The sequence below is a fragment of the Trachemys scripta genome, chromosome 3 (assembly GCF_013100865.1).
Source record: "Trachemys scripta elegans isolate TJP31775 chromosome 3, CAS_Tse_1.0, whole genome shotgun sequence".
Lineage (NCBI taxonomy): Eukaryota > Metazoa > Chordata > Testudines > Emydidae > Trachemys > Trachemys scripta.
The window spans coordinates 10,334,648-10,348,307 of record NC_048300.1 but is presented as its reverse complement, the minus strand read 5'-3'; the positions used below and the strand labels follow the sequence as shown (position 1 = coordinate 10,348,307).

General features: G+C 42.6%; 1 protein-coding gene across 1 annotated transcript in view; it reads right to left on the bottom strand.

Moving 5' to 3' along the window:
- Nucleotides 1-13,660, bottom strand: part of PLCB1 (phospholipase C beta 1) — a gene marked incomplete in the record, with an annotated part of 630,990 nt that overhangs the window by 123,425 nt on the left and 493,905 nt on the right. Inside the window, 4 exon segments of the mRNA XM_034764106.1 lie at nt 5,213-5,322; nt 6,179-6,283; nt 7,924-8,023; nt 11,577-11,741. Coding sequence (XP_034619997.1) covers nt 5,213-5,322; nt 6,179-6,283; nt 7,924-8,023; nt 11,577-11,741 — 480 coding nt within the window.

Below are 13,660 nucleotides of genomic sequence, written 5' to 3'. Positions count from 1 at the left end.
GTTGGGCGGGGGAAGGGGCGGAGTTGGGGCGGGGCTAGGGGGTGGGGGAAATGGGCGGGGCCAGGGCCCGTGGAGGGTCCTCTTTTTTTATTTGCTAAATATGGTAACCCTAGTTCAGGAAGTGAACAAAGAGCCATGTTTTGTGTAACAAGCAATTGAATCTTGTTACAAAGCACTTCCTCTTCTCATAATTCATGACTACCCACAATTCTTAAGTGAATGTGATTTTCCCTTAATGGAGAATATCACAGGCTATCTTTCTTAATACATTATGCATTCCACCCTCATATTTTACGTTTTAGTAGCGAGGTATAAAAGGAACATTAGTTTACAGGGGGTTGGCAACCTTTCAGAAGTGGTGTGCCGAGTCTTCATTTATTCACTCTAATTTAGGGTTTCGAGTGCTAGTAATACATTTTAATGTTTTTAGAAGGTCTCTTTCTATAAGTCTATAATATATTACTAAACTATTGTTGTATGTAAAGTAAATAAGGTTTTTAAAATGTTTACGAATCTTAGTTTAAAATTAAATTAAAATGCAGAGCCCCCCGGACCGGTGGCCAGGACCCGGGCACTGTGAGTGCCACTGAAAATTAGCTCGCGTGCTGCCTTCGGCACGCGTGCCATACGTTGCCTACCCCTGGTTTACATCCTATGCTTTGTCATGTCTTTAGTAAAAGACTGTGCTTACTCATCAAAGGTTAGTGTTCAGCAGGGAAGAGCAGTCTTATATAGATGCATAGGATTGGATTTTGTTCTACTATACACCAAAAAGTGGCACTGTAGCTACCTTCCACTCTAACCACACCTGATGTAAGGAGGAGGGGGGATCATCTCAGAAGATCCCCTATGCCTGACCTGATTCTTTCCTGTAAAAGGGACTTTATGCCAGCAGCATATGTAAAGGCAGGATGCCTTGTGCTCTGACTTATGACAAGGCTGGGTGACTTCGAATCAGTTAGCCACAATCGGCTCCTTGTAGCCACCACTCTCCATCCTGTCTGGATGTAGTGGAGATTTTGGGATTACAGTCTCTGTTCACTCATGTCTGTGCATGTCAATAGCAGAGGGGTCTTTAGGAAGGATCTGAATGAGGAGAGAGTAGCGGCCGGGGTGCCAGCTCAGAATGGGTATTCCACGAGGCGGTGGCAATGGGCAAAGACACAGAGATAACCATGAGAAGTGGGCAAACAGGACACTGAGGTTGTTATCATTGGCAGAATGCCAGTTGTGGGAGTGTGGGAGGGGGCTCTGGGCTGAGCCTGGGGCAGGGGGTTGGGGTGCAGGGTGCGGTTTCTGGGAGGGAGTTTGGGTGCAGGAGGGGGCTCAGGGCTGGGGCAGTGGGTTGGGATGCAGGAGTGGGTTCGGGGTGCGGGCTCTGGGAGGAAGTTTGGATGTGGGAGGGGGCTCAGGGCTGGAGTAGGGGGTTAGTATGCGGAAGAGGGCTGGGGTGCGGGCTCCGGCTGAGTGGCGCTTACTTCGAGTGGCTCCCGGAAGCAGCCGGCATATCCAGCTCCTAGGCTCAGCGCTGCCCCAGCCAATGGGAGATGTGGAGTCGGCGCTCGGGGGAGGGGGAGCAGCGCTCAGAGACCCCCTGGCCACCCCTGCGCCTAGGAGCCAGAGGGACGTGCCAGTCACTTCCGGGATCCGCGTGGAACCAGGGCAGATAGAGAGCCTGCCTTAGCCCCGCTGCGCCGCCGACCAGCCTTTTAGCGGCCTATTAAAATCTCCTGGACTGGTTTCAGTAGCCACAGAGAGATCGATTCCGATTCCGGGAAACTCCCGGCCAATCCGGGAGGGTTGGCAACCCTACCTGTGGCATGGCTGCAGGGAGAAAGGCACAGGGACTAGTTACATGGCTCTACACCCAATGAGGATTTCCTCATGCCCAGGAATCTCCAGCTAGGGACCTGTGAGTGACTTCTGCTCCCTTTGTGCCATATAAGCAAAGGGAATGGAATGGGACAGAGTACCCATAAAATTGCTTCCTTACAAACTATTTTACACAGGCACATTAAAAAGTGTACTGGACTTTTAAAGCTGTATAGCTACAATGCACAATTAAAGTATTAAAATGCTTCTAATTTTACAAAGTTTTTTTCTGGGACACAGCATTTTAAATATAGTAATTCTAAGGTTTGCAGTGAAGGAAGATCTGGACTCATGTAGCTGCCCGTGATCCAAAATTGAGAATTCATATCATGTTCAAATGTGGTTCTTTTCTGAAAATAAAGTGCTACATATTGCAAAAGAAATGATCAATTCTGTAGCTAATTCCCCTACTTGGCTGGTTTATTCCTGGATAGTATCATTCCAAACCTGTATCTGATTCAAACTGAGTACAAATAATTATTAAGTAATTTCTGTGGTTGCTAGCTTATGATTTTTCTGATTTTCACACCTGAAGGTTAAGCTCTAATATCTCATTGAAAATTTGTCTATTTTCCTTCATCGACTGCTGGCAAGAAGCCTGATTAAATACATCAAAGGGAAAAAAATTCTATGCTAGGAAACCACTCATCTTTGGACATAAAAGATAATCTTACAAATATAGCCTATATATTTGAAACTCCATTTAACAAAATTGAGTGTATACACGTGTGTGTGCACAAATCTGGAAGTTCGACATAGAGTTACCCTTGCAAGTGTGATTTTTATGAGCAAACATGCACGTAGAAAAGTAACATCCTTCACTCTGAAACCCTTGCCCAAGAAATTGAAAACAACAAGAACACAGTATGAAAAATACACAAAAGTTCAGGAATGAGAAAAATACATTTTTAGTGCTCAATCCATTTCAGATTGATTACCCAAGATGTATGTGTACCAAGACATGGTAGGAATGGGACACTTAAAATGAAACTTAATGTTGCAAATTTGCATGTATCTCCTGCCACTGCATCAGTTTTGCTAGTTTTACTGATAAACGCAATACCACAATCATGCCATTTTCCTCCTAAAACATACTTCTCTCCCACTGTAAAGTAAGTGCCTTTGCCCTAAGAGATTTCAAGCTGTTTGAAGTATGAGAGCATTCACCAAATCTGTTTGCAGCAATTTAACTTCCCATCTTCCTGTTTGCCTTTAATAAGTACTTTCTGACAATATTTTTCTTAGACTAACAAATAAGTGATAATCTTGTCCAAATCAAATGCATATTCACTTTTTATGCAAAAACTTACCTCTAGACGTGCTTACCAGATTATGTTAAAAAAAGAGTTTGCTACTAAAATAGAATCTAGTATAGTATTGTCCTAGATAAACTTCTGAAATACTATTGAGTATTTCAATGTCCTCATTCAAGCAAACTTGTGAGACTGTACATAACAAAGAGACAAAGAGGCAAACTGTTGGCCAAGGAACTGTAATGACTAACTCATTTAATCTTATTTGGGGAGTGTATTCTTGGTTACAAAAGTGAGTTCAGTTGAGCTTTTATACCTTTGAGAATGAAGGATCCAGGAAATAGGGAAGGGGGCAAATAAAGGACTGTGGAGACCCTGTTTCCCTGCCTTCCAGGAATCAGTACTTAACTGCTTGTGCTGAATACCCTTTAACTCATGTGACAGACCTAGAGTATGACACAGGAATTGTTTAAAATCTAATGTTGGAATTTTCAAAGCCATTCAGGTGCCCAATTTCTAGTAACATTAATGAGAATTGGGAAGCCAAATTCCACAGGTGGTTTTTAAACCTCAACATAAATAAAACTATAATATGCATTTACCACCGAAAATTAGTGCATAATTGTCAGAGGCCCCCAGGCATGCACAATAATGGACATATGTCTACAAATGTTTGTACAATGACTGCACCTGCACAGGCAAATGTGAGTTTAGTCTTATAAATCCATGGTACACCCACATCTTGAATACTGTGTGCAGATGTGGTCACCCCATCTCAAAAAAAAAAACAAAAACATATTGGAATTGGAAAAGGGCCACAAAAATGATTAGGGGTATGGAACAGCTTCCGTATAAGGAGAGATTAATAAGACTGGGACTTTTCAGCTTGGAAAAGAGATGACTAAGGGGGGATATAATAGAGGTCTATAAAATCATGACTGATGTGGAGAAAGTAAATAAGGAAGTGTAATTTACTCCTGCTCATAACACAAGAACTAGGGGTCACCAAATGAGATTAATAGGCAGCAGGTTTAAAACAAACAAAAGGAAGTATTTCTTCACACAACGCAGTCAACCTGTGGAACTGTATGCCAGAGGATGTTGTGAAGGCCAAGACTATAACAGGGCTCAAAAAAGAACTAGATAAATTCATGGAGGATAGGTCCATCAATGGTTATTAGCCAGGATGGGCAGGAATGGTGTCCTTAGCCTCTGTTTGCCAGAAGCTGGGAATGGGCGACAGGGGATGGATGACTTGATGATTACCTATTCTGTTCATTCCCTCTGAAGCACCTGGCATTCGCCACTGTCGGAAGACAGGATACTGGGCTAGATGGACCTTTGATCTGACCCAGTCTGGCCATTCTTATATGTTCTTAGTGATAAGTGCTTATGCAAACAAAGGCACAAAGATGAACCATTGAAAATCTGGCTTCTACAAAATTACAGTTAAACTAGAGCAATAGGTCTGAATTCTCATTCACACAAAGGACTCTACACCGCTCTGGTAGTTTAATGGAACCTTATAGTGGATGTAAAGGGGCCTTTGTGTAAATGAAAATTGGGCTCATAATGTGGAGACATCAGAATTTGTGCAGCAGGTGAAGAGAAACTCTCCTCCTGTGAAGAGAATACAATTTTCAAAGACCAAAATAGAAAGCCCTCAAAATTCCTGCAAAATCTGTAATATTTTCAAAGAAAGCGAATGATATAGTCCTCTCACTGGGAATTGGAAAACCACACGATCAAAATGCTAAACAACCATGAGGGTCTGTGGTTGGTTGTTTTTTCCCCCGCATGTTGTGTGACATCCAACACTTTTTCACTAAAGATCAGATTCTGATACCCTTACTTCATTTGACCATGCATAACCCTATGGACTTGAAGAGGATCCCACATGGAGTACAATGAACACAATGTAAGTGTATCAAAACCTGGCCCTTAGATAATGGGTGGGATTTTGAAAAGTCCTTAAGTGACTGATGAGCACAAGTCCCACTGACTTTCAATGAAGTTCTAAATCACGTAGATGCTTTTGAAAATCCCACCAAATATGATGAATTTTCAGTGACTGAAGTCTCCCTTACCTCTTTCTTTACCTCTTCTTCATCCTCCAGTGTGAGTGCTGCCAGCTGTTTAGCTCTTTGTTCCATCAAGTTTACGTATCTAATTGGATTGGATAATGCTTCAATCACATCTGGAAATGAAGTAAACATTTCAGGTCAAAGTTAATCTATGGTTTTAGAGATCATTAAGTGTTAAGAAGGTGCATAGTTTTTCTTGAAATCTATTATTCAAAGTTATCACTTGGACATCAGAATCTTCAGTGAATGTGTGACTATGCCGTCATACCAAAGACATTAACCGTGAAACCCCATTTATGGAAATATACATTCCGCACATGTTTAAGCCAATATGTAGGTGAGAATTTTAATCCCTATTTTATTACTGTGAGAGGTATTGGGGGAAGAAAAGGTAGGAGAAATGCTGCTGCTTTGAATGAGTTTATCTCTCCTATGCACTGTGTTTTTAAATTTATGTCCAAAACACTTGGAGCCTGGGATGAGCACTCTTTGGGGGCAGTTTTAGGATGGGATTTTCTAGCCTGTTCAGCATTGGCCCAACTCTGCTCCCACTGAAGACAATGGTAAATGGTAATGTTTAGTTAGGACAATGCTGAGCGCTTTTGAACCCTTACGTTCACACTAATATTTTTTTAATTGCACATTTGCAATATGATCTTGAAAAAACCACCCAGGTTTATAAATGACTCCAAAAATTAAGTTCATCATTTTACTTTGAATCTCACAGTCACTGCATATTGTTTAGATTACAAAATCCCAAGACTCCTGGCTTCTTTAGGGCTACCCAAAGTCTGCTAAGAAATAAGTACTTAGGCCCCGATCCTTGACTGTGATCCGAGCAGGCAGCAAGCAGACTGTTACACCAGTTTTATACAGTGGTGTTTCAGGCTCTCTGTCACAAACAGATTGAGAAGGTTCCAAAGACTGTGTATTTAATTTTACCTTTGTAGTTCATAGTTTAATAGTTACCTGCATAAGTATCGGGTACATAATCTTTAACGTCTATGTACACAAAGACTGCTGGCAGCATCAAAGGTTGGTTCCGCTCATTCCTCAGACAGATGTAGTGATAGCCTGGAATATAAGAGCAGTCCAGTCCAGAATGTAAACTCTGTCCAATGTAATCATATTATTATTCATTATTTATATAGTGCCCAAGTGACCTAGGCACTTTAGAGACTGTGGGAAGGCAAATCCTTACTCAGAAAAGTTTACAAGCTATGTAGACAACATACTGACAAGGGAGCAGGTGAAAGGTGCAAGACAGCACTATTAAAAAAAAAAATCTTTTCCCCTTTATTTTTAAACTATTGACTAATCTCTTGTTCTTTGGCTCATGTCAATCTGCAATTTGATTGGAGCTGGGTGTATTTTTTTTGGCGAATATCAGTCAAATGAAATAAATTTGGGAATTTGACATGAATTTGCCCAATAGTTTCAGCCAAAAGTAATTTGGGGATACCAAGATGCCATTCACAAAATGGCTGGAGGAGGAGGAGAGGGTGGTGGTGCTCTCCTTATAACTTTTAGCTAAATGCTTAGGGCACTCATTGGAGATGTGGGAGAGCCAGGTTTAATTTTTCCCTCTGCCTGACGTGGAGCAGGGATTTGACTGTGGGTCTCTCATATGGCACAAAAATGCCGGTGTTAGTGCTAGCCTCTGTCTAACCACCATCTGCTCCTCCTCCTCCGGCTGTTTGGTGAATTCAGCCCTTCACACATGCTTGAAACAAAATGTTTTGGGTCGAATGAAACTTGGTTTCTTTGACCTTAAGTGATTTTTTTCAATGTGCCCAACTTTTTCCGCATTTTTTCATTTCAGTTCGACCTGGACTGAAATGATTTTTCAGAAGTGCCAGCGAACAAAAGAAATCAGTTATTTCCCTAGCTCTAATTTATATAATTCTTTGAACTTTTCGTATTGTTTTCCAGTTAGTTTGGATTGATTTGGCTTTGTAACCCTACTTTATTTTCATTTAAAATCTTTATATGTACTTCCGGTCAAGATACTCAGAGAGCTGCAAAGTTAATTAAAAGGAATCAGGATGCCGTAATATGCACACAACATGAATACCTGACAATAAAAAACCCAGAGAACACCAGAAGAAATGACATGGCAACATATTTAAAAAGACTGGGGAGGGGGGATGAATCCTTCACATTGGCTAAAAATTAAAATACACCTACAATATGAGCATTTGCAGGCAATTTTGTAAGTGTGAAAGGATGAGCCAAGCTGACTGTCCCGTGAGAGCATGTTTCACACCCTCAGTGTTTCCACCCACCACTGCTAAAGCTCTCTGAGCAATCGACCTCAGAAACAATGACTGAAAAGGAGAAATGTCAATGAGGACTGTCACTCCCCTTCTTTCGAAATGGCTATAATTGACCAGTAAACGCCATCAACTGCGTTGTATGTTTTAGTTCTGTAGGTTTCTTGTTTCATTCTAGATTTAACTTTGGGGCAATTTGGGTGTTTCTCTCCTCATGGATGGTAGAAACATATTCAAAATTATTTACTTTTTTTTTAAAAGCAAAGTTATAACTAAAGCTGAAATAATACAGTACCAAATTCGGTGACTTTCTCTATCGGCTGCATACGCTGGACAGAGCCTCAGATGCCATAAATCAACATAGCTGCATTGAAGTCAACAGAGTCATACTGAGGGTCTGCCCTGTTGGTTCTCTTCACTACAGCACAGCCATAATCTTACCTGGTCGAATTGCTGAGACAGGCAATATCCGATGTCCAATAAACTTTCCTCCTTCTTCGTATACGGCTATCCTCAAACATGCCAGAGAAGGCAGAACCACCTACAGGGACACATTTGGTACAATTATCGGTTGTCTGCTATAAATAAGAAAAGCTCCTTCTGCATACAAGGCATATAGCCGAGCAGAAAGATAAGGCTCTAGTGAGCTAATAAAGAGTTCTATAGCCATACTAGGAGTTTGCCATAAAACAGGTCGGAGGGCATACGATCCGGATATGAAAAGAATTCTGAAATGATCGTGCTTCAGTCAAGTAACAGGTGGCACCACATTTTCTTTACAGGCGAATAACTCATTGATAGGGAATGTCTAGAACAGCCAAATCTGAAGCTGAGAACTTACCTCTACATTTTCAAAGCAGCACGTGGCTCTTTCGCATCATGCCTCTCATTAGGCCTGAATGAGGCTTTGAAAATGTAGAGTTTAGTGACAATGTAAGAGGTGAAATCATGAGTGTCACTCCGAACCGATGTGTCCTAAGGACGCCTTAATTAATTAAGCAGGGCAGTGATAAGCACATTAGTGCTGCTAAAACCATCAAATAACAAATCCATCAATCGGTGCGTTTTAAGAGGGAAAAGTCTGAACAGGTTGCTAGACCTTAGTTATTTAATTACATAAAGCATCCTGACAGGCTGAATAGATTGAGGCAGTTTAGCATGCTTGCATAACGCCAATAACAGTACCCTTCGTGAGTGCTTTCCCTTGCATGGCTACACCTAACAGAGCTCTCCAGTGCTATAGCTAGTGCTTCAGAACACCTATGCTGCCTTTCACGGATCAGGCAAACGATGTTTACTGGACAGGTGAAGCCAGGGCAGAGTTGGGTATGCCTGGGATGCTAACCTTAGCCTCAGGGCACGTCTTCACTACCCGCCGGATCGGCGGGTAGCAATCGATCTATTGGGGATCGACTTATCGCGTCTAGTGAAGACACGATAAAATTGATCCCCGATGGCTCTGCCGTCGACTCTGGAAATCCACCGCGGCAAGAGGCGGAAGCAGAGTCGACGGCGGCGCGGCAGTGATCGACTTGCCGCCGTCCTCACAGCCAGGTAAGTTGACCTAAAATACGCAACTTCAGCTACGCTATTCACGTAGCTGAAGTTGCATATCTTAGGTTGATCCCCCCTCCCCCTGTAGTGTAGACCTAGCCTCAGTGAAAGGATGGAAAAGTCCTTCAGGGTTGTACTAAGTTCCCAGGGTTGCTACAATGGATGGGCCTTGGTGGTGGAGGAAGAAATACATTAAAAGACTATAATAGTAGTAGGCCAGAAAGGAACCTGCACTAACTTCATAAACAAATACATGATGTGATTTCTTTTGAAAGAGAGATTGCTCTGCTGATATATTAAATAGTGTGTCTTTCTCCAGAAGGACGGGTGATTTGGTAGGAAATCAGTCTGCCTGTGCGAGAAGGATTAATCTTTTCCTTTATGAGGTAAGATATGTGAAAGAACTGAGCTTGGAAGGCCTGTCCCTTTTGAAAGCACTTGTTCATGGGGATCAATATTCAAGAGAGCGGGAAGGCCCAGGTGAACTAGGGCCTAGATTTACAAAGCAGAACACAATCAAAGAGGAGCTTGCAGCTCCCAGTCCAACAAGGAGTAATGAGACATTTCCTATCACTCAGCTTATTTCTGGCAACAGACACATCCCCCAGTCCTTATCCCTGGCACATGGGGATAGTACAGGGGGTGTGTCACAGAGCTGTTGAGCACGACATCATCAAATATTAACCCTACAGGACTCTCCAGTGGGATGTAGTCTTTTGTCAGATTGGCCATGACCCATGGCTGGTTTTTCTGCAAGCCATCAGACAGAAGGGCTTGCTTGCTTGAGTAAAGTCCTAGAAAGGCAGTCTCTGATTTCATCCTCAAAAGCTCTGTGCCACTGGACCTTTTCTGATGACCAGAACAGGGACCCAGGAGTCTGGACTGTTCATGTCCCAAAACAAGGCCTATTTGAAACCAAAACCGTGCTTGGCTTTGAATGAACATTCTTACATTGTCTTAAATTTTAGTAAAGGCCCAAATCCCACAAGTAACAGACTCTACCTTAATTCCTACCCAACCGAATGGTACTGTAAAAAATATGCGTCATATCTCATTACTGTGTCGTAGAGAAGCCATGTATAAATAAACATACGTGTTGTAAGGCTGGTTAAACAGGCATCATTTTCTCAGAACACACTATGTAGAAATCAGTGTTTTATTTACTGGATGTTTATATTTCACCTAAAAATATGTAGGCACTTAGTTTAACCGCCCACTAACAACAGATTATATGAGTTAATCTTCAAATCACTCAGAATAATAATCCAGGCCCATTATGAGCCTGGAGGCTCCCAAACATTATGGTAAAACCGGTAACAGAATAAAATATATTAATTAAAGGCCCATGAGAACAACAACAACAACAAAATGCTAGCGCTGTTTCCAAAATCCAGCCCCGGCAGAACGCCAAAGGGAAGGAGATCTGCAGACAGAGCCTTCAGGTGAGGGAGCCCTACTGCAACTCCTAGAAAGCTGAGTTTCAGGCACTGACTGTGCAAGTGCCTCCATGAGCTGTAATTGCTGTCATGGGACGTCAGGAAAAGGCAGTTTCTCTACTTGATCCAAGACTAATTAACTGCATTATCCAGTAAACTAAAAATAGACAATACTACAGCTCTCTTTAGGAAATTGGCTGCATTCCCATTTATAAAGCACTGTGAGATACCAAGGCTGCAGGGGCATGATTCTGAAAGATGCTTAGCACCCTCAGCTCCCATTGACTTTGCAGGATTGGGTCCTCTGGGAAAAATTTTCCAAAGCACCTAAGTAACTCAAGAGCCTATGTCCCGTTGTAAGTGAATCGGATTTAGGCTCTTAAATCATCTGGTCCCAAATTATTAAAGGTATTTAGGTGTTGCTGTGCTCAGCATTGCAATGCTTAATTGATTTAGGAACCTAAATTTTCTAATCAAAAGGGATTAAGGCACTTAGGCATCAAAATCCCATTGACAGTCAATAGGATAGGCTCCTAAGTGCCTAAATCACTTTATAAATGAGACTTTGGCTCCTAAATGCAATGCTCAATGCAGCAACACCTAAATACCTTTACAAATCTGGGTTTCATGCACTTTGGAAATTTTTGCCTGGTATGTACAGAGGCCCAATCTTGTGTCAATGAAGCCAACAAAGTTACATCAGTTGACTGTAGGGTAGGGGTAGCTCAGTGGTCTGCGCATTGGCCTGCTAAACCCAGGGTTGTGAGTTCAATCCTTGAGGGGGCCACTTGGGGATCTGGGGCAAAATCAGTACTTGGTCCTGCTAGTGAAGGCAGGGGGCTGGACTCAATGACCTTTCAAGGTCCCTTCCAGTTCTAGGAGATGGGATATCTCCATTAATTATTATTATACTGATTTCAGTAGGAGCTGGCTTGATTTCACTGGAGCAGGGGTGGGCTCTACAGGATAGCGGTTTCAGAGTCTCTTAAACTATCTCTTCAGCAAATGCAATCACTCTGATTTTCTGTAAAACACAAAAATTAACCTAGTGGAAAGCAATAAAATAATCACTGTGCGCTGTAGGGAAATAAACATCACACCAACCTTCTTAAATACTATGGGTTCTTCTTCCCATACAGGATTAACAGCATTGCCTTGAGAGGTCTTTGTCTTTAAAGCTTTTCGTCTTGTATCCACAGGCAGGCCAAACATGTCTACTTCTACATAAATACCAACTTTTTTATCCGAAAGAAACTGGCCTGAAATTATCTAGAAAACAAGATAGGTGCGTTTGTCAGTGATTAATAAAGACAGCTTAGTGGATTCTGAAATTTCAGGCTGCAGTCTTTCTAGTGATGGTATAGTTCTCTCCTAAATAAACCCCAAACTCAAAGCAAGCATTCTCTAATATTGCAAATACAGGACTGTAACATAACGTTATGGTAAATAAAAAGATAAGGTTACACCAGAGCTATGTGTAGTGATGTTGCAACAAAGGCAATGATGAAAGAGCAGATGCACTTGTTTCGCTTTTGTCTCCTTCCAGCCTTTTTTTTTAAAGGTTGTTGATGAATTCCCTGAGTAACCAGGAGCAGAGGGATATTCAGCCAATGTCAGGGGATCTTAAAGAACCTCGGATTTGCCCGAAGTATGCCAGCTCCCATTCATTTGTGAGGCCTCAGCATGTACCATGCCCTGACATCACAACTAGCACAATCGCTACTGGACAGTCAGAAGGAGCCAACTTCTGGCAATTGCCACATTGCTCTTAGGGACTCATTCCTGCAAAGTGCTGAGCATCCCCCGAGAGCTCCTGAATGACCTCCATTTAGATGTGGTCTCAAAGCTGCCAGCCATCTCTTTAACACATGCCCTCACACCTCTGCTTTGCCACAGCTGACTTGTGCCTGCAGCCTCAAGGTGGATATCAGTTCCCTCCTAGTGAACAAAACTGGATATTTTGTGGGTGGCTTCTGGACAGGAGAGATGGTTTGGCTGAATAGACCTATTAATGAAATAAATTGGTTTTGTAACTCTGGGTACGAAACCATGACTTTTATAACTTCCTGAGCTCATTGCAAAAACAACCCTATTATTGTATTAATTGACACTAAACAGCATGCTCTGTTGCTCATCTCAGTGCAAGTTAGCATTTAGCATGGACTAGGGATGTTTTCAAGGTTATATGATTTGAAAGACAGCACCTCATAAACAAAAGCTTAAAAATCGTCAACCTCTTCTTAACTACATCAGTTTCCTGGTAAGTCTTATGCGATGGAAAAGAAAAGAGTTTGGAAAGGAAATTAAAAACAAAACACAAGAAAATTTACTCAATAGGCAATATTCCTTCAAAATTTGAGCGTCTGTTTTGTTAGGAATTTAGATACCGTGGAGTTTAAAAATTAACTCTGCCCCACTACAAATTAAACGTATCTCATTGTCTCGATTTACAGTATGTCTACACTGCAATTGGAGATGTGACTGCAGCACATGTAGACATGAGTTAGCTCTAATCTAGCTAGAGTGAGTACCAATAGGGTAACCATGGCAGCATGGACTTCAGCGGGGGGCTAGCTGTCCATGTAAGTGTCCAGGGTTCTGGGTAGGCTTGTACAGGCTATGCTGAAGCCTGTGATGCCGCACCTTCTTGTGGTTGGTACCTGCAATGGGGTGTACAAACCCCATACTGGAAAGGTACAGGTTAAAGAGATGCCCTGGGCCCAGGCGGCTCTGCTGCACCACACTTGCAACACCCGCACAGGCTGGAGGAAGAGCTTACGAAGGGGAACACTGTCACTTAGTGGCATTGGCAGGCAGGCTGTGGAGATGAGCTGACCTATACTCTGAGCTTGTGAGAAGGTGCACCATGGAGCTCTTGCTGCCTGAGACCTGGCTATGGTGACCTGACCGAGCCTACAGAGAAGGGACCGGTGACTCTTTGAAGGCCAAAGACTTTATTTTTGTGTTTTAGTTCTTTACTTTAGCTGGTGGGAAAAGAGGGGCCTGGTAGGAAGTGACCCAGGGAGACAGCCGCATAGCATTTTAGGGTGCAGGATTTAGCTGCCTACCACTGGGTCCTGGATCGGAGCCCAGTTGACAGGGTGGGCCTGGGCTTCCCTTCAAACCTCTGCAGAGGGGCAACTACAGAAGCCTATTCCTGAGGTGGGGAATTTACTTGGGGGGGGGAG